Raw genomic sequence first — 20,629 nt, 5'->3', positions numbered from 1 at the left:
TATGTTTTAGTAGATCCACTCAATTATATATTATAATGTTTCTCAACAATATCAGTACTAAAATATAACATAGTATATGTTATAGGTAAATAAGAAATTACAGGAAAAATAATACTCATGTATATCCTCGCCTCATATCTCCTATCAATATACAAATAAAAATAAGAGAAAAATAAAGATCATAAGAGTAATATATGATGGTGTGATGAATCATGTATAAAGCACTATCTCTTGAACGTACACTAATATTTAATAGCTTTTACACAAGTGATGCATAACCTTTTCTCTTTTTCTGTCTCTCTCTCTCTTTTTTTTTTCTTTTTGCTTATTTCTCTTGAAATCTAGATATGCTTGAAAATAAAAATACAATCTATCATTAATACACAGATTATCCTTCTTAAAAACATATGTGTCAAGATCCAACTTACAAATGTTATCTACTAATCAAAGAAAGTATAAACCTGGATTTTGACAAATAGTACTCGGTATTACATAAAAAAAATGAATCTATCGTGAAAAAACAAATGATATTGACTTATAACTTAAATTTTTATTTAATTAATATGATAATAGTAATATATCTATTAAACTATTTAAGCAGTGATACGCTTTTGGGCGGCAATTCTACCTCTTTGTCTGGAAGTGTATCTAACTAATTTCTTTTCAACAGCCTTCTTAACAGTTTCTTCCTTTTCAGATAAAACTAATTCAATGTGGCATGGAGAAGATTCGTACTTGTTGATTCTACCGTGAGCTCTGTAAGTTCTTCTTCTTTGCTTTGGAGCTTGGTTAACTTGAATGTGGGAGACGTATAATTTGGTGGCGTCTAAACCTTTAGCTTCAGCGTTAGCGGCAGCATTTTGTAATAGACCTTGAACAAATTTAACGGACTTGGCTGGCCATCTAGCCTTGGTGACACCAAATTCCTTACCTTGGGCAGTTCTACCAATGGAGGAGTTGTATCTTCTGAAAGGAATAGCTCTTTTGTGATCTAAAACTTGTTCTAAGTATTGTTGAGCCTTGGTTAATTCCCAACCAGAAATGGCTTGAGCAGTTTCTCTGGTGTTCTTGAAGGAAACACGTAAATAAGAACCACGAGCAGAAGCGGATTTAGCTGGGTTAGTGGAGGTAGCACCGTATCTAGCCATCTTGATCAATATGGGGTGTTTTCAAGCTGTCTCTTCTCTAAGGTTTAGGACAATATTTGTATGTATCGAACATGACCCTTCTTTTAACCATATTGAAACAATCCATTAGCATCGCATAATACTGACTTTGGGTCAAAAAAACAATAATCTCCCTCTACCTAGTAAACGTTGAAAGGGAAGGTGGGGGAGGGGGAGGGAGGAAGCAAGTACAATTAGAGAGAGAAACCCGGATATTGTGTGCGCAGACAGCAGAGTAAAGTTTAGAATGGGAAGGGTGCAAGAGGGAAATCAGCCATCAAAGAGGTTAATCCTCTTCCTTCTGTCTCAATGAAGCCTTGTTACTGCCTCGCCTGACGTTGATACTTCTATTTTGGAAGTTGGCTCCGTTACCAACAGAGGCAGATTGTAGTGCCCACTACTACTTTTTCGAAAACCGGTTTGCGTCGGTATTTAAGAAGGAGACTCACTCTGTCCACTCCCCTCGCCGCCCCTCTCCTTCTCTTTCCCTGCTGTTCTCTCTTTCCATATCACCACCATCTCTCGCGTCTATCGTCCCCGCCTATTTTTTTTTTTCGTTTCCTTCTTTTCTTCCTTCCTTTCTGTCTTCTTTTTTCCCTCCCTCTTTACCTTCTCTCTTTCTCTTTCTCTTTTTCTTTTGCTGCTGCTTTTCTGAAAAGAGAGCCGAATTAATTTTCCTTTTATGGATGTCGGTATTTTCTTGAAACATATTTGAAAAGAATATGTAGTATCTCTGGAAATGTACGGATGTCAAAATAGCGACAGTCGGCAGCAAGGGAATAACTGTTGTGAATGAAGAAAGAAATTAAAGATTGACACACAAGAGCCTTTTATTCTTTTATAGGGAGAAGGAAGCACATTCTCCTGTATAAACTTGAACAAAAGTAAAATATATAACTAAGGAGTTGAATTAGTAAACTGGATTTTTTTAAACTCTTTCTTTCTTTTTTTTTCTTTTATCTTTTTTTTGTTTTTTGCTCTTACTTCTTGCGTAGATCGATACTGAAAATACTCAATTGGACAGCTAATTGACTTATATAGAACTAATCTGGAAAACTCTACTACAAAAGAACATAAAAAAAAATAATTCACAATCATAGTAGAGAAATGAATTTATCCAAAATAATATATCTAATCAGTCTTTTTATTATCACTAATGCTATCAAATGTTCAAATCATGAAATTTTACAAAATTATAAGTTACTAGATCATTTCGCTACAGGAGAGATTAAAAAGAATACCCCACCAAGTCAGACTATCGAGTCATGGTGGTTGAACATTTGTGAAGAGAATATAGATAATTTCCAGCCTGATAATAACTGCGAAAAGAATGACCTTTTGTGTGGTATTACAAAAGTTTTTCTACAAAATCAAGAAAATTTGTTGACAACAAAAATCATCGAATTTAATAACAGATTGGCGTTTGATATTGATACTGATGAAAGCGAACAAACCTTATATATCACACTTAAATCTAAAAAATGGGGGTCTTATAATTTAGATGCTAATATTGACTGGCAGTGTAATGATAATTTGAAAACAGATGAAATTACCGATTCCGTTTGGCTTGATGAAGAAATCAATTTATCTATAAGAGGTCCTTCTGCATGTCTAAAAGATAAAAATAAGAATGGTGATAATAATAACAATAATAACAATAACAATAACAATAACAATAACAGAAATAATAGTAACAATGAAGGTACTGAAAACAAGAAGAATGGAAGTGGTTTATCATGGTTTACTTGGTTATTCCTTTATGCATTATTATTTACCCTTTTCTATTTGCTTATAACATCATATATGAATAGTAGAGGTGGTAACCTAGAAGACTTCCGCCAAGAATTTATTGATCGCTCTACACAGTTATTAGTCTCACTGCCAAGTTTCTGCAAAGAAGTAATCAGTAAAATTGTCGGTTCAAGGTCAACAACATCTGAAAGAGGTGGTTACAGTGCAGTATAATGATAATAACAATAATAACAATTTTTTTAATAGACAACAGCTGTTATATACTTGTATTTACATAAATACTATTCTTATTGTGCTTGTTTAACATTTGTTTTTTCCAAAACCTTTTTCATATTAGCTACGGTCTTTTCTACGCTTGTCTCCAAATAATTTTGTTTAATCTTTAGATTTTTCATTTGTTCCCTTAATACATTTTCATCTTCACGTAAGTCTTTTATATATAGACTTTTCTTTTGTAATATGAATGCCTTACCACAAGACCTCCATACAATATCCACAGGATACGATTCTAGCTCTTTTTCTGTTACTTGGGTAATTTTATCCTGTCTTTCAAGGTGTAATAATTGTTGATTCACAGCTTCTAACTGGGTCTTGGAATCCCTTAGATTATTAGACATTTCATTAAAAAGATCAGGAGTAGACATTATGTAGGATTAATAATTGTGTAACTTTACTTGAGTATATTATTATTACTATTACTGTTGTGCCTGTTGTTTCTTTTTTGTTTTCTATGAGTCTCTATGCGGTTCACACAAGTGAAGGAAATGACAGAAATAAAAAGTAAACTATGAGTATAAGTATAGCTTAGAATGTAGTTATTTGATTCAATAAATATCAAAATATGCAAACATTAACACAACAAGAGTCTTATTTACATTAATTCAATTACAATATTGTGTCTCTTTGTTTCTTCAGCTGGGTCATATAGCCCATTCTTTCTTTTTCATGTTTTCTTTATTTTCTTTATTTTAAATTTTTCTTGCAGAAAGAATTTGAAAGGTCTCCCGAATTGATTTAAAGGTAATCTGTGAATAAAAGAGGATTTAAAGAGATAGTTAATTATCAATAGCCAAACATTAAAAGAAATAAAAAAACGAAACGAGTATTCATTCAATGCTTATCTTTCAATCCTTGGAAGAACGAAGAAGGAATATAAAAAAATTAACGCAGAGAAAGAAACAGAGGAAAGAAAGGGCACTAGATTAAATAGAAACAGACTCTTTTATTTTGAAGAGCAAAATATGTTGAGACAAAATCTAAAAACTGTATCATTTAAGAATATTCAATTATTTACAAGGTATTATAAGATAGGAACAGCTACGGTGCCACTACGAAAATCTCATCAGTCAAGGGAAACCAACAGTGTGTCTGCTCCATATGGAGTTGATAGATCAATTGAAAATAATTTCGTAACTGAGACAAACAAATTAGATAGAATAAGGAAGAAATTTTGGCAAAATATTGACCTGAATAATGCAATTGAACCTGGTTTTATACATATTCAAATGGATACTAAAACTATTAGAACACCTATGGGGAATCAATTGAAAGTGAAAAAGGATCAGTTGTTGTTAGCATATCTATTAAAAAATGAATGGAATAATTTAGAAACTTTGTCCTCAAAATCATATTCATTGCCATTAACCTCTTTAACTTCAAGATGCATTGATTTGGAAACTGCTCACAGAGAGGAGGTGAATTTAGACCCCATATCTAAATGTAACGGTGATAGAGATCTTATAATTAAAGATTTATTAAGATATCTGGATACCGATACACTATTAGTATTTGCACCAAAGGCAGAATTAGAAGGTAGTTTAAGAAAAGAACAAAATTGCTTATATCTTCCAATTATTGATGGAATTGAAGATTTATTATACACTCATCTTCCAAAAGAATCTGAAATAAAGAGAGAATACTTCAAATTGAGAAAATTAGATTCAGATATTGATGGTTTAAGAAGCAATATGCAGTCTGATTGTGTTAAGGAAGCTGCTATAAACTATGTAAAGACACTATCATATTGGAACCTTGCAGTATTTGAAAAGACCGTTATGATGACTAAATCCTTTATTTGTGGAATATTATTATGTGAAAATGCCATTAAGACAAAGATAATTCCGTCATTAAAATGTGGTATTGAAAAGATCGAAAGATTAGCCTCTTTAGAAACTATCCACCAAACAGACAAGTGGGGAGAAGTGGAAGACACACATGATGTAAACAAAGCTGACCTATTAAGAAACATATCTGCTGCATATATACTAGCTTTTAAAAATTAAGGAAAAGTAATATATATATATATATGCATTGCATACTGAACTATCTCTATATATTCAGTGAAATAAAATACATGTAAATAATATATGCTGTGAAGTGATATAAATATTAAAAAAAAAAGATAATAATACTGAACGATACCAAAATAGCAATACTCTTTTCTTATATCACTACTAACTTTTCTTTTCAAAATTAAAAGAAGAAAGAGTCTTGTGTAAATGCAATTTTCCATGTTGTCATATTTATTACTTTTTTAATGAGTTATAAAGAGATGTAATATCCTTGTTACAAGTTTTATCTCTTTTACAATTTGGAAAATTTGCAATAAAGTCGCCTTTAGTATAATGTGCAGTATCAATTTCTTCGCTCTTCAAATAAACTTCATCATATTCACTTGATAAAAGTTTTTGATGGACAATAGCAGTCTTGACTAAAAGTGACGGATGCCATTGAAGTATGTGACTAATACAGTGATTAAGGTTTTCCCATTCAAAATCTTTAATTAATGGGTCATTGATGTACTCAATAAAAGCTTTACCATAAATATCATTGGATATAATAAAAGTAGATGTTGATATCTTGTTTTCTGTGGTATGTGGTATGACAATGCTAACATCTGATAAATCCAGATGCTTGTAAGTTTTAATTACAGAATCTAGTGATATTGGAGTATCTCTTAGAAGAGCCACATCTAAAATCTTTGGATTTAAAATATTATCTTCAACAGATAATTTAAAGTCTGTAATTAAAGATGTATCTTCGATAAACACAAATCTTTTAGCATTAGGGAAGGCGTGTAATGCGGCTCTCATAACTAAAGTTTTAGAAAAAGTATCACCATTTTCCAAGTTTTGATTAGCTAAAAGAGGAATAAATTCTTGAATCCATCTCACATAAACACCATAATTATGTTTTTGGGCATAATCTACCCTATTTTGTACAATACTAACGATCGTGTCCAATTCATAATTTTCAAAGTCAATCAATGTAACAATTACAGTCTCTGGACCATTATTTTTACGATAAACTAGTTTACCATGATCCAAAAAAGATTTCTTCACTAACATTGTCTGACTTGTAATTTTTCTCTTTTCATCATCAGGTAATGGTTTATCTTCAGATTTTATAATATATCTTTTTTCACCATTTGCTTCTAACCTTAAAATATATAAACCTCTGACACCTATTTCTTTTAAGAGGGGTGCATGCTCCACTTGAGGGAAAATAAGACTATTTAATGCAGGAATTTCATTTTGATATATACCATGAACTGGAGGATATGATTTCTTTGCAACACTTGTTTTTTGAAAAGTACCAGAAAATAGCATGTACAATAACAGAAGAGATAAAGTGATAATTGATATAGTAAATTTCTTAGAATTTCTCTTTTTCCATGATTTTTTAACATCAGTTAAAGGTGGAAGACCTAATGGCCATGAAGCCGATAAACGACGTGATCTATCATTAGATTTTGGTTTCAGAGTAGCTGTCATATGAAGTTATAATATATAAAACGGATACTATTTCTTTAATAAAAATAATATAGATATGTATAAACAAATAAGAAAACAAAGACGCTAATAAATATATGAAAGGTATGAATTTGTACAAATTTTAATAAAAGAAGTAATTAATTATTAAATTACCTTAATATGTGGATTTAGTTGTTGTTAACCAAAAAGATAATGATAATAATAAAATGGAAGATATAATTGCACTAGTTCAACCTTTTATCACTTTTTTTTCTGTTATAATTGGATGCTTTTTTTTTTTCTCTCTTTTCTTAAAGATTTAAGGGAAATGCAAAGACTAATTGAGAAGATATTCTTCTTGCACAAGCAGATTTATTGATTGATGTTACCTGGAATAGTTTTTCCCTCTCACTGTTATTATATACTTAATTTTACCTTCAACCATTTGAATATTTATTGAAGAATATAACAATCGTATTATTTGACATCATAATTTATTTGCTGATTTTTGATCTACCGTAATAAATGATAACAATTGATATATGTTGTATATTTTATCATGGAAGACGAATACATATAAGGTATCTATCAATAGTTTGATAGTTTTGTACCGAATCTAAATGACATACTTGATAACACAATAACATTTATATAGTTATGTATTTTAATAAATTATTTAACCAGTATATAAAAATGTTATTGCAATAACTGAGCATTTGAAATTTTGTAGAATTCTTTCCATTATGTGAAAGTGTATTTCTCCGCTTCTCCTAATACATAAAATGTTACGAATACATGTAATATGAGCACATTGTGTCAACACTTGTTAACTTTCTTTGATCCTTTTGAGTGGCAGCAAGTAAATACATTTAATAATGAAAAGTGAGCAAAATGCACCAAACTCACTATTCTAGTATATTATTAACAATTAACAATGAATATAGTCATAGTTATTCAATAAATATCGTCATCCTCTTCTTTATTTGTACCATTATTATTATTTTTCTTTTGACTGCTTTTTTCCTTTTCGTCAGATTCAACTTTGACTCTTTTATTCTTAGCTATTTCCATCTGTTTAGTTAAAAATTCGTTAATATCATCTTGTAATCCTGTTAACTGCATCCTCAACTGACTTAAATAAGTTGGAATATCAGGGTTTACTGGGTCCATTTTTGGACCTGAAGGTTTGTCTCTATCAACTTGCCCTGCGTTTAAAACATAATCACTAGGTCCTGTAGTTCTACCATTGGTAGTTTGATAATGTGGATCATTAGGGTCAACTTCAAATTTCTTAAGTGGATATGAAGGCGATGTATATACAGCAGAAGGCATTTGCATCTTGTCTTATTTTGCACAGTGTCTATATTTCTTCTTCCTAGTTCCTTTCTTATTAAATATTTGTGTAAATTCTTATTAAAAATAATAATTAGAATTATTTCTTTTCAATAACTATATATTGTTTTACGAATAATATCTTTTCTATATTTTATGAATTGTTATCATCGTTGTTTGCCAAATAACGGTTTGTCTTCTCTTCTTGTCTCTAGTCTCTTGCTTACTATTTACTTTTATCTTTTTGTCGTTCAAAATGATATAGACATAATATCCTATTGAGCCTTTCTGTTCTTGACCTGCCTTTATATACTATTCATTAAGTGTTTTGAGGAAGCAAAGCATATTTATATTCAAGATATTTCTTCAACAACACATGTTAATTAGTCTCCTGTATTTCTATTTAAAAAATAAAATATTTCTACGTAATGTTTTAACAAAGTTAATCAACTCACAGTCAGTATTTTGCATATTAATATTACTCTGTGGAATGAAAGTATATATATACTATATATGTAACTATGTGATGTATGCTCTAGAAATAAAAAAAATGATATACTTCTATGTTAAAAGAATTATTTATTTTATTTTGAACAAATTACTTTGTATTATATTAAATAGTAAAAGAAAAATATTATTAGTCCATTCCTTCTAGTAGGGATATTTTGTTGCATAATAACGGTATTTTTGAGTAAACTTTTTTTTACTTCCAAAATCATATGGTTATTGTTGAATAGGCAATAAATAATAATTGATTGAATGAATCCCTTTTTCTAAGTAAGAAGAGATTTTCAATATGTTAACTATGCAATGACATTAATTTGTTAACGGGAATAACTTTTAAATGAATCTTTAAGTTTGAATAATCTTATATGTATTAAATTGAAGTAAGATGCAAAAAATTGATATAGAAAAAGATATTATGACGTTAGTTTTTTTTTTTTTGGAGGGGGAAGAGGGAGTTTGGAAAAAACTTTTAAATATTTTGTTGAAACATCAAAAATTTCGAAAAAAAATGAAAAACCAAATCACCAACACAAGTTAAAGGTAAGAACTAAATATACAATATCATTATTTTTATATAATACACTTTTCAAAAACTTATTCTAGAGTTGATTTAATCTGTTAAATTTCAAGTATTGCCAACAACCATATTTATTATGTTTTATTTTCATACTAATATATATACATACATAAATACATAGATATATTAATTAATTAAGAAATCCATATTTATCAAAAAAAAAATTTAAATATCACCATTCAATCTATTTTATTTCTTAATATGAATATCAAACCCAGTTTCATTTGGTTGTTCTAAACCTTCCTTTAATTGTAATGAAGGCATTTCATAATCACCAAAGTTTTGTCTACGGAAGGCAATTGGCACGACTGTGTCAATGTTATCTAAGGTGTTTAAAAAGGCATTTAAAGAATCATTAAATTCCTTGTCGCCTGCTTTATCTGTTTCATAAGTGATATGAGATGGTAAGACGGTGAAACCTGGATAATATAAAATATTATGAGTAATTGGGAATAAAATATGATCGATTGGACCATTAATACCTCTAGGACTATAGTGGGTTTTGGAACCACCAACAGTGACAGCAAGAATAGCTTTTTTACCTTCCATTACTCCCTCACCGAATCTGTCACCATAGTGAGTTTCATCATGTACACCAACCCCATAAGCATACCCGCAAGTGTAAACTCTTTCAAACCAACCTTTCAAAATAGCAGGCATAGTATACCACCAAAGTGGAAATTGAAAAATCACTAAATCTGCCCACGCTAAATTAGCTTGAGTTCTATATACATCCTCCGTTAATTTACCTTCTGAGTTAGCTAAATATGATTGGAAAGCAACTTTTAATCTATCACCATCTTTAAAGTTTAGGAAATCCTTTTCATCAACAACACATTTAAAATGTTCTCTATACAAATCTGAAACCCTAACTTCATGCCCTTTCTTCTCTAAATGTTCAACTGTTGCTTTCATAAAAGAACCGTTGAAAGATTTTAATTCTGGGTGAGCAAAAACGATAAATACCTTCATTGTTTACTGAATCGTAATTAATTACAGGAAAAAACTGAAAAAACTAAGCGATTATTCTTAATGTTATCAATATTGTTAGATATAACTAGGATTAAACCTTTTTAGAATTTGGTTTTTGTTATGTATGAGTTTTTATATTATATAAAGAAAACATTTTGACAACAATTCCTGACATCTGGAATCTTTATACCATCTCCTTATATATACATATTGCAAGTTTCTTCTTGAACTATTTTCCTCTAATTAATATCGCTTTAAATGTGTAATTGTTTCTTCTGCTTAGTAATTTTATTACAAAGATATAAATTACGTAATCAAGATCGGATCCGTACTATCAATTAATCGGAATCGGCTCCGACCGATTTTTATTTTCTTTTTTTTTGTGAAGATTTTTCTTTTTAAAATTTTTTCTTTTTTTGTACACATATACAAATCTTTCACCCACTAACGGACTTACCCCTTACAGACTTACCCCCTCCGCCCCCCCGTTATTTTTAGTCCCTTCAGTTCCTATCAAATTTTATTATAAATTGTCCTCTTGATCTTGCAGTAGAAAAAAAATCTCAATAATTCAACGACTCTATCTACTCATTTCAAAGCTAATAAAAACCAACACATCTCAAGACACAAGTAAACAATAGTGACATAAAAAATGGCTTCCAAGAACGTAATCATTGCTTTAACATCATACAATGAAGTTTTCTACCAGGATGGCACCAAGACTGGTGTCTTCGTAGTTGAAGCTTTACATCCATTTAGAGAATACAGATCTCAAGGTTTCAACGTCCAATTTGTTTCTGAAACTGGTACTTTTGGTTGGGATGAACACTCTTTAACTGAAACTTTCTTAAATGGTCAAGATAAAGAAGATTTCGACAATGACAATTCTGAATTCCAACTTGCCCTAAAGAAAGTTAAAAAGCCAAGTGAAGTTAATCCGGATAACTACGATATCTTCTTTGCTGCTGCTGGTCACGGTTCTTGTTTTGATTTTCCAACCGCTAAAGGTTTGCAAGACTTAGCTTTAAGAATTTACGCTAAAGGTGGTATCGTTGCTGCCGTCTGCCATGGCCCAGTCATCTTTGCTGGTTTGAATGACAAAAAAACTGGTAAGAACATTGCTGAAGGTAAATCATTAACCGGTTTCACTGATGAAGGTGAAGTCGTTTTGAATGTTCTTGACTTAATGAGAGAAAAGAATGTTCCAACGGTTGTTGATGTTTTCAACAAGTGTGGCATCAAATATTTGGCTCCAATTGGTCCATGGGATGATTTCTCTTTAACTGATGGTAGAATTGTCACTGGTGTAAACCCAGCATCTGCTACTTCCACTGCAAAGAGATCTATTATTGCATTATCTAAATAAGGTTAAATAGATATATACATCTATACATATACAAATCAATGAAATATTCCATATTATTTCATTTTTTTTTTCTACTGTATAATATAAATATATTGTTTTACAAATAAAAATATATCTTGCTAATATCATCCATTAACATTTTTTTTAATTCAAATTTAGTAATATCCTGTCATTTCATCTTTCAATGAACGTTCTAAGATCTGTAGATACCGTAAACATCCTATAACAAAATCAAAAAAAAAAAATAAAAATAAAAATAATTTTTACAGAACTTGTGATATATATATGAGAAAAAAAAAAATAATAATAAAAATAATAGTATATAAATACAATCATCATATCCATACAAGCCTTGGATGTACTTTTCTTTTTGTTTTATTTTTCAACCATAACTATCATTAAGCTAATCCGATATAATTACCTGCAACTAATGTGGTCTTACTTGAAACCGCGTTCCATTCACCCCCAAATGGATTCTCTACATCTAATTCTTGGTTTTCTAATGATATACTACTTCCAACTGCGATAGTTTCACCAGCTTGTTCATGAAGAATAAACTTAATAGAAATACCTTTATCGGACTCATGTGCCAATCCGTTGGTAATGAAACGAGCTATTAATCTTGTTTCACTAGAATCTCTATCCAATACTAAAGGTTCTTTAAATCTCCAAGTAATTCTTTTCTTTTCTTTACTGAATGAACCTTGAGGCTTAGATAAAGCATTGGTAGCTTCTGCACCTTCAATTGATGCAAATACAACGAAATCATCTAAAACCAACCTTCTGATTCTCTCTGGAACAAATGGTGCTATCTTAATATTTAAGACAACACTGGCCTGATGTGGTTCAAATTTCCAGATTGGATGAACCACAATAGGTGCTAAAGGATCTTTTATTGAATATTTAATGGCACCCAAAACCCTTGAATCAATAAATTGTGGATTAATCTTGAAATGCTCTTGCTCTACTTGCTCAACAAAGGCTTGGTTTATAATTACCTTATCAAATTTAGCAGCGTTATTTATCTTTAAATTAACTCCCACAGGTAACTCCCCATTACCATTTGGATTCAAAACATAATTTAAGGCAATTTCACCAATTAATTGAGAATCTTGCAAAATACCTTCTTTGAAAGTAGCACTGATGACTTCGGCGATACTTGCGTTCAAACCAAAAGACTCAATATCCTTTGTATCATGTTGGAAGACAGACTGGCCGCTCAAAGTGGTAGAAGATCCAGTTGTCTGTGGATTCAATTGGGCCAATTCACCAGTTATCTGTGAAGTTAATACAGATGTATTTTGTTGATCTGAAGTTGTTCCAACTTGTTCTTGTTCTTGTTCTTGTTTCTGCAAGGCACTTTCCTTTTTGACAGATACAGGTGTCAAAGGTAATTGATGATTACTGATGGTTTGTTTTCTAGAAGGAGGAACTGCTGGAGCCTGAGTATGATTTCTAATGTTTTCTAGTCCATTATAAGGTAGCTCTGCAGATGGTGTTGACTGTTGCTGTGGCTCTAATGGTAATGGTTTGTTCTTCTGTTGTGGTTGTAAAGGTGTCTGTGCCATTGACAAACTATTAATGGGCTTAGATTCAGGTATTTTCTCTTGAATATTTTGAGTTGATAATCTATTATTTTCAATACTAGTAATTTCAGTAGAGTTGCTTATATATGGAGACTCATGTTCAGTAGAGCTGTCTTGTTGTTGATTCTGTGATGGGGTTTCTGGAACAGGTGATATTTGAACATTCTCGGAAGTTTCAGTTTCAGCTGATACAATTGGTTTAGGAACTGATGTATGTTTTGAAGAAATATTATTAGAAGAGTTACGATATTGTTGTTGTGGCATTGAAGGTCGTGACTTGTTACTATAAGTAGATCTCAGATCAGTTATACTTGAGTTTCGTGATTCAGCAATAGTATTTTTAACAGGATTTGAGCTAAACATTTGAGATTTCCTGTTATTCAAGAATTTCTTACCAAATATTGATCCAACTCTTGATCTTAACTTATGAGACGATTTTTTACCATTTAAACTTTTGTTATTATCTGAACTAGAAAATTCACTATTCATTAAATCATGATGTAGAACAGTAGAAGAAGAGGTGAAACGGTGTCCGATCTCACCCAATGTACTTCTTCTATTTTTGTTTTTTCGGGGACTATTAATCGAACTGTGCTGTCTTATATCATCTTTCTGAGACTGTTTTTCTTGTTGCTGATGTTGTTTACTTGAATTATCTTGACGCCTATTACTTAATATAAAGTTATATTCGTTAGCAGCTGCAGCAAACCGATCAATTTCGTTTTTAGGTTCGAATTCCAAAAATTTGGCCATACACTTCTCAGAATCATTTGTAATGGTTGACAAATAATCACTATGACCACTTTGATAAGACAATAAACAATCCTTAATTGTTTGTAATCTATTATAGTCAAGTGTCTCAAACACTTCCACCAAATATGGAACCTCGGAAGCCCATTGTGTATTTGCTGCATCTAGCTTCTCTGATTGGTCACCTTCTTTTTGATAATAATCGATACTGGCAGCGACCTTACTTAATTTAGAATGTAATTGTTTACTTTCGGACCAATGACGATCATTTTCTGTAGAAGTTTTCAAACTTTGAACCACTTGATTATTTAAAACAGCATACAATTCAGTAGAGGAATTTAAATCTGTCTTTAAGCTATTAATGAGCACGCTCCACAATTGATTTAATTCACCTAATGAATCAAATTTGAAATTTGACATTTCTTCAGGCGTCAAAACTTGATTTTCTAACATCTGATTTACTAATAGCTTATTTAAATCTTCATTTTCTGTAACAATTTTTCTCAATTGTTGTACATAATTCTTTTTCAAATCTGCAATATCTTTGAAGAGAGTGTAGAAATCTTTATTTATTAATTTAGCTTGGGACAATCTTATTCTAATAGCCTCTGTAGCTTCATAAGGCTGCTTTGCAGTAAGAATACTGAAATATTCCGTTCTTTCTTGGCTCATCCTCCGAGGGTAAAATAATGCAATCAAGGGAACTCAATAAAGTGACTATATATATAGATAGGAATAGAATATCTTATTGTTGACGCTTAAGCCAAGTAATGATAATAAGTGCAATTATTGCAGTAAACACAAGCCAAACAGAAATAAAAAGAAAATGCAAACGAGAACAGGTGTATTTTTGTAAATAGATATGAGGGAAAAAACTATAAAGTATGAGCTAGGTAAAAAATATAATCATGACTCTTAGCATACTTGACATGCTTTGGTTTCTCTATTTTTCATTAATCCTCAAAGAAAAAAAAAAAAGAAAAAGAAAAAAGAAATTCCGTATATTCTTCAAGCAATTGCAAATCCAATTAGAAATCAGATTGTTATCATTATACACGATATGATCTACTAAGGAAAAAGAAGAAAAATAGAACGCATTGTCTTACACTTTTATTTTTATTTCATTGTAACTTTAAATCATCTCTTTTGTATAGAGTAAACGCACCCGTTGGCTTAACTACTCGATTCAACATATGCAGACAACTATCTATTAATTGTATTACTCTTTTCTACAATGTACAAGAAAATAACAACATAACAGTGAAATACAGATGAATAACGTTTTTGAAAACCATAAAATATCTTTGTTAGCTATTAATTACTTCAATGTTCAATATCCTTCAAGAACCAACTAGAATCATACATTATATCAGGGATAAAAAGAAAAAAAAAGATTAAGATGACATGACAAGAACTATATTATGTGTTTGAAAATAGCATCCTAAAGACTTATGACATTAGAGGATTCTAATATATTAATTAATTATGAATACCAAATAGTTCCATCGTCTAATTATTTATTAGAAACGATAATATATTTTATTAGACTAACGTAATTGTATAATTATTTAAAGAGATAAATTTTCGATAGAGTGTACTACAACCTCAATATTTTATTTTGCATTTTTGCTTTTTATTTTTATTTTTTTAAAAAAAAAACACTTTGTGTTATCTTATCTCACTTCATCTCATCTCATCTAATATTTTCGATTTATGATCTACGATTTCCCTTTTCCCTTTATTTGATGCTATGAACCTATTTTCTTTCTTTATTTCTTTTTTTTTTTGGTTTTTTTTTTTCCCTGTGTGACGCGACTTTCCTCGAAGTCTCATTTATTTTTCGCGTCTGGAATTTTTATTTTTCCAAGAAGAAAAACAAAAAAAAATAAACAAATAAACAAACAAGAAAAACCAGTAAACAAACAAACAAACAAACAAATAAGGATCCCATGCCTGTCCATTGATACGTTTAATAGTTTTAAAGAATCATGTTAAAAATTGCAATTGATCCATCATCTAATATTTATCCTGTTTAACCCTTGTTTTTTATTGTTTCTTGTACAGCTCCACCCATATATTCTTCTGGTCATCACTCATTCATTTATACCTGATAAGCAAAATATATTCAATTCTTTTCTCAATCCCAATATTCAATTCTCTAATACTATCCTCATAAACATACTTTCTATTGATAGAAGGAGGAAATATTCAATAACTAGTAATTACACTATCAACATTGCATTATATATATATATATATTTCTTTTTTGGAACGATTCATAAGTATTCACTAAACATCATAATATAATTATATTACACAATTGTATTGTAAACTAGAAGCAAGTTAAAACTCATTCTTTCACACTCATCTTCTCCTGCACCAACTATCATATTCATTTTATGTCACAGAAATTTCATTTATATCCATTATATAACAACGCTAACAACAATAACAATGAAGATGCTGATAATTCACTATTGGATTCAGATATTAATAACAGCTATGGGAGTAGTGATATCAATTCAATTAACCAACTAAATGATATCAATTCCACCAATATCACAAATGATGAATCACATATTGAAAATATCCATCATCCTAACAATAGTAATTTTAAATTTTTCCCGTATTCAAATAATAAAATGATTAGAAGTACAGGCACATTAGATCTATCCTTAAGTATGATGAACTTTCATGAAAGAACCCATAATAATAATAATAATAATAGTAATAATAATAATAATAATAATAGTAATAATAATAATAATAATAATAATAATAATAGTAATAATAGTAATAATAGTAATAATAATAATAATGGATGTAAACATGACTCACAAAGTAATATTGATCAACATGGACAACGGGATTATGCACCATATATTCAATGGCCAATTACATCTGATCAACATCCAATAACACCAAAATTGAAAAGAACTGCATCTAACTTACATTTGTCACCCATTATAAATGATCCACAACATGCTTTAACTAATTGGAAATACTCGAAATCCAACTCCAATTCCCAAATTAAAGACACTAAAAACAAAAAAATAGAAGGTTTGTTGAAGAAACCGTTAACGTCTCATCTATTACCTGCAAATGATATATTCCCTTACAAAAAAAACGTTCCTTCCACAGAAATGAAAAATAGTTTATCGGTATTCGACCATAATACTGGACTTCAATCAAAATTATCAAATAAAGACACAATTAGGACTAACAGAAATAAGAAGTCAATGATTCCAAATACACCCATTAAAAAAAATCCATTGAAAGATGTAAAAAGTATTTTTTCACCAAATTTTGATGAAAATAATGTATCCCCAAATTTCAAAAATAGACGTGGTTCTAATAACATGACTCTGTATAATGATGACATAAATGGTATTAATAACAATCTGACATTTACTAGGTCTCCATCAATACTCACACCTCAACTGAAACTACCATCATTGAGTGAATCACCTAGAAGCATATCCCCATTTAGAAATAGTGACATGTTATTCTTTAATAGTTTACAAGACCATAATGTCAACGCAACCCAGTATCACCACAATAACAATAAGAGATTAAAAAAATTTAAAAAATCAAGAGAGTCTGTCATTTTCAAAAATGTTGAATTAACCAACAGTTTGCAACAATTTACTGATGATTTATATGGTACGGAAGACAATATAGATTTAATGAAGAATAATGGTAAATATTCTCCATCAAAAGATAAAGAAATTGCTGTTTTACCTGAAAATATGTTATCGTTTTTTCATAAATTTCCACCTCCTGTAAAATTACCAACAAGAGTCAAAAATACTATTTCTCCAGTTAGAACAATTGATTCAAATACGAACAGTCCAGAAGATCAATATTTATCTACTCCTACACGTAAAAACTTCTTGCATAATAAACAATCATCAAATGAGACAAACAATTTACAAGCATCTCATTCTCAGCTTAGTCCACCTCGAATAGAAATTGATTCTGCAGAAACTTCTAATAATGATCTTCATAGAAATGCCACCAATATGTCGTTGAACAAACAACGGCACATAAATGCTTGTATTAAAAATCGAGCAGTATTATTATCTGCACCGATCAATCCAGATAGTCATTTATATGAACAATTTAATAATGTTCATGTAATCGGTGAGGGACAATTCTCTAAAGTATATCAAGTAACATTACCAGATACAGGTCGGAAATATGCTGTAAAATCTGTGATTCCAAACAAACATAACCCAAAGGCTAGAATCATTCAAGAAATATCCTTGTTAGCTGAAATTAGTTCAACTACATCTGAAGATCGGGAAGGCAAAGAATATGTTATTAATTTTATAAGTTCCTGGATAGAAATGGATGCTTTCTATATTATGACTGATTACTATGAAAATGGCAACCTTGACAATTTTCTTGAAGAACATATTATTTCAAAAAAGAAACGTCTAGAAGATTGGAGAATTTGGAAAATTATCGTAGAGTTATCATTAGCGCTGCGCTTTATACACGATTCCTGTCACATTGTTCATCTAGATATTAAACCAGCTAATATTATGATCACTTTTGAAGGTAATTTAAAGTTAGCTGATTTTGGGATGGCTACCCGCCTTCCTTTGGAGGATTTAGGTTTTGAAAATGAAGGTGATAGAGAATACATTGCCCCAGAAATCATTTCTGACTGCATCTATGATTTTAGAGCTGATATTTTCTCACTAGGATTAATGATTGTGGAAATTGCAGCAAACGTCGTACTACCTGATAATGGAAATGCATGGCACAAATTGAGATCTGGTGATCTGTCGGATGCAGGCAGATTGAGTTCGAATGAGATCCACTCCGAATCTTTATTTTCAACAGCCAGCACCAAAGTGGATAATAAATTCAGTGATTACACACAATATTTAAATGAAAATGCTACTCAAGTTAATGATGCTAATAGTACTACAATTACTAATAACATTGATATAGATAAATTTGCTAAAAATAAAAGTGATGTACCATTAAGAGTACCGTCCCCAATTTCTAAAATTCCTGCATGGGTTCCTAAATTTTTAATAGACGGTAAATCCTTGGAAAAGATGGTTAAATGGATGATTGAACCAGATTATAGAAAGAGACCTACAGCAAGTCAAATATTAGAAACAGAGGAATGCCAATATGTTGAAGCGACTAGAAGGGCAGGTGCTATTATTCAAGAAGATGATTTCGGCCCTAAGCCTGACTTCTTTGGTCAATGAAACACCCAATTATTAGATCTATTACTTATATGGTTATGCTAAAAAAATCCTCTAAGAGACACTTATATACACATACATACTTATACATAATTTAATATATACTCAATCCCATATTCTTATTACTGAAAGGACAAAGGACTTTACAGACGCTGCTGGTATATTCCCAGTAACATCTAGCAGCTTGGATCCATTGTATACAAACACTAATGATGACACCAAAGGGCACTCAAGACACGAGAAATACATACTAAACGATTAAAACACGTATAGCTATTTTATCTCGCGCTTGTGTACCCTGTGTATGGATTATCAATAAACTAGTAGCTTAGTTTTCATAAAATACATCAAGGGCTGTGTTAAATTACTTCACCTGTTTCGAAAGTAGACTGGTAAATATTTACTGAAAATATGACTGTTACAATTAGAAAACCCATACATTCCAAATATTAAAAAATGTTTTTACCTATTTTGGATCAAACCGGGCTTTTTACACAATTCAGAAAAAAACAAGCATTCAAACAGAAAAAAAAATAGTGGAAAGTAAACTGTGGAACACAGAGACATCTCTAGGGAGGTTACTCCCAAAGTAGAAGCTCTGTCCTCTTTCCATTATTACCCTAAAGTTACTGGAATGGTTTAGTGGTACTGCCTATCAAAGACTTTCCTTCCTAAATTGTTTCAGCATATACCTTTGTTACACTTAGACAACTCTCTTAGGGCAAACTTACATGTGTATTCTGGAACATAGTAAAGGGCAGTGTAGTTTCTTGTGCAGTCAATTGTAATGTGAGTATGGAAGTTGATGAACAGTAGTTAGGCGGCATTTTTCGAGTTTACATAGCAACCGTGCCACGGTTACGCAGTGAAAAAATATAGTGTATACTTGGTTAAAGGGTTATGCTAATTGAATGCAATATAACTAACGTCATATTGCTTATAGGCGTTAAATTCGTTATGTCTTGAGAGACGAGTGAGAGACCTTATAGCAAACGAATCAGAGCCAAAATGACCAGAACTTCTGTCTTAGCTGATGCCTTAAACGCCATTAACAACGCTGAAAAAGCCGGTAAGCGTCAAGTTTTAATTAGACCATCCTCCAAGGTCATCATTAAGTTTTTACAAGTTATGCAAAAGCATGGTTACGTTGGTGAATTCGAATACATCGATGACCACAGATCTGGTAAGATTGTCATTCAATTAACTGGTAGATTAAACAAGTGTGGTGTTATCTCTCCAAGATTTAACGTTAAGATCGGTGACATTGAAAAGTGGACTGACAACTTATTACCAGCTAGACAATTTGGTTACGTCATCTTAACCACTTCCGCTGGTATTATGGACCACGAAGAAGCTAGAAGAAAGCACGTCTCTGGTAAGATCTTGGGTTTCGTTTACTAAGTTACATTAATTTTAAAATTAATCGTATTATAAATATTAGTATACATATGACATATAATTTTAGAATTTTTGTATTGATAAATAAAAAAAAACTAATAAATTAAAGAATATCGATTGGATCGTTATATTTCAATTGTGATTCATTTTTTTTTAAGGGTTACCAGGGCTAGTAACTTTTACTTTGTTATATATGTGTGTTATAGCTTTAAATATTTTTAGTTTTTCTTGAACCAATTGAAA

At 30.7% G+C, this 20,629-nt stretch overlaps 11 protein-coding genes across 11 annotated transcripts; 5 read left to right on the top strand and 6 right to left on the bottom strand.

Moving 5' to 3' along the window:
* Positions 1-593: 593 nt before the first annotated feature.
* RPL17B (60S ribosomal protein uL22 RPL17B) lies at positions 594-1,148 on the bottom strand (the record flags this gene model as incomplete). The annotated part of the gene is made up of 1 exon (XM_064861678.1): positions 594-1,148. One exon carries the CDS (start codon positions 1,146-1,148, stop codon positions 594-596), a length of 555 nt encoding a protein of 184 aa, XP_064716633.1.
* A 1,125-nt stretch (positions 1,149-2,273) lies between these two features.
* On the top strand, positions 2,274-3,131 carry ATG27 (Atg27p; the record flags this gene model as incomplete). The annotated part of the gene is made up of 1 exon (XM_064861677.1): positions 2,274-3,131. One exon carries the CDS (start codon positions 2,274-2,276, stop codon positions 3,129-3,131), a length of 858 nt encoding a protein of 285 aa, XP_064716632.1.
* Positions 3,132-3,205: 74 nt separating this feature from the next.
* On the bottom strand, positions 3,206-3,562 carry PFD1 (prefolding complex chaperone subunit; the record flags this gene model as incomplete). Its single annotated transcript, XM_064861676.1, has 1 exon — positions 3,206-3,562. One exon carries the CDS (start codon positions 3,560-3,562, stop codon positions 3,206-3,208), a length of 357 nt encoding a protein of 118 aa, XP_064716631.1.
* A 597-nt stretch (positions 3,563-4,159) lies between these two features.
* Positions 4,160-5,200, top strand: ATP12 (ATP synthase complex assembly protein ATP12; the record flags this gene model as incomplete). Its single annotated transcript, XM_064861675.1, has 1 exon — positions 4,160-5,200. The coding sequence occupies one exon, from the start codon at positions 4,160-4,162 to the stop codon at positions 5,198-5,200; it is 1,041 nt and encodes a 346-aa protein (XP_064716630.1).
* Positions 5,201-5,443: 243 nt separating this feature from the next.
* On the bottom strand, positions 5,444-6,691 carry MNN11 (alpha-1,6-mannosyltransferase; the record flags this gene model as incomplete). Its single annotated transcript, XM_064861674.1, has 1 exon — positions 5,444-6,691. One exon carries the CDS (start codon positions 6,689-6,691, stop codon positions 5,444-5,446), a length of 1,248 nt encoding a protein of 415 aa, XP_064716629.1.
* A 933-nt stretch (positions 6,692-7,624) lies between these two features.
* GON7 (chromatin DNA-binding EKC/KEOPS complex subunit GON7) lies at positions 7,625-8,008 on the bottom strand (the record flags this gene model as incomplete). Its single annotated transcript, XM_064861673.1, has 1 exon — positions 7,625-8,008. One exon carries the CDS (start codon positions 8,006-8,008, stop codon positions 7,625-7,627), a length of 384 nt encoding a protein of 127 aa, XP_064716628.1.
* Positions 8,009-9,275: 1,267 nt separating this feature from the next.
* PWA37_005221 (NAD(P)H-dependent oxidoreductase) lies at positions 9,276-10,058 on the bottom strand (the record flags this gene model as incomplete). Its single annotated transcript, XM_064861672.1, has 1 exon — positions 9,276-10,058. One exon carries the CDS (start codon positions 10,056-10,058, stop codon positions 9,276-9,278), a length of 783 nt encoding a protein of 260 aa, XP_064716627.1.
* A 652-nt stretch (positions 10,059-10,710) lies between these two features.
* Positions 10,711-11,424, top strand: PWA37_005220 (uncharacterized protein; the record flags this gene model as incomplete). The annotated part of the gene is made up of 1 exon (XM_064861671.1): positions 10,711-11,424. The coding sequence occupies one exon, from the start codon at positions 10,711-10,713 to the stop codon at positions 11,422-11,424; it is 714 nt and encodes a 237-aa protein (XP_064716626.1).
* A 398-nt stretch (positions 11,425-11,822) lies between these two features.
* SYP1 (Syp1p) lies at positions 11,823-14,432 on the bottom strand (the record flags this gene model as incomplete). The annotated part of the gene is made up of 1 exon (XM_064861670.1): positions 11,823-14,432. One exon carries the CDS (start codon positions 14,430-14,432, stop codon positions 11,823-11,825), a length of 2,610 nt encoding a protein of 869 aa, XP_064716625.1.
* Positions 14,433-16,159: 1,727 nt separating this feature from the next.
* Positions 16,160-18,991, top strand: SWE1 (tyrosine protein kinase SWE1; the record flags this gene model as incomplete). The annotated part of the gene is made up of 1 exon (XM_064861669.1): positions 16,160-18,991. One exon carries the CDS (start codon positions 16,160-16,162, stop codon positions 18,989-18,991), a length of 2,832 nt encoding a protein of 943 aa, XP_064716624.1.
* Positions 18,992-19,996: 1,005 nt separating this feature from the next.
* On the top strand, positions 19,997-20,389 carry RPS22A (40S ribosomal protein uS8 RPS22A; the record flags this gene model as incomplete). The annotated part of the gene is made up of 1 exon (XM_064861668.1): positions 19,997-20,389. The coding sequence occupies one exon, from the start codon at positions 19,997-19,999 to the stop codon at positions 20,387-20,389; it is 393 nt and encodes a 130-aa protein (XP_064716623.1).
* Positions 20,390-20,629: the final 240 nt, after the last annotated feature.

This window comes from Arxiozyma heterogenica, assembly GCF_036370985.1.
Source record: "Arxiozyma heterogenica strain weizmannii chromosome Unknown scaffold_9, whole genome shotgun sequence".
NCBI lineage: Eukaryota > Fungi > Ascomycota > Saccharomycetes > Saccharomycetales > Saccharomycetaceae > Arxiozyma > Arxiozyma heterogenica.
Note: the sequence above shows the minus strand (reverse complement) of the source record. Positions and strands in the feature narration are given on the sequence as shown.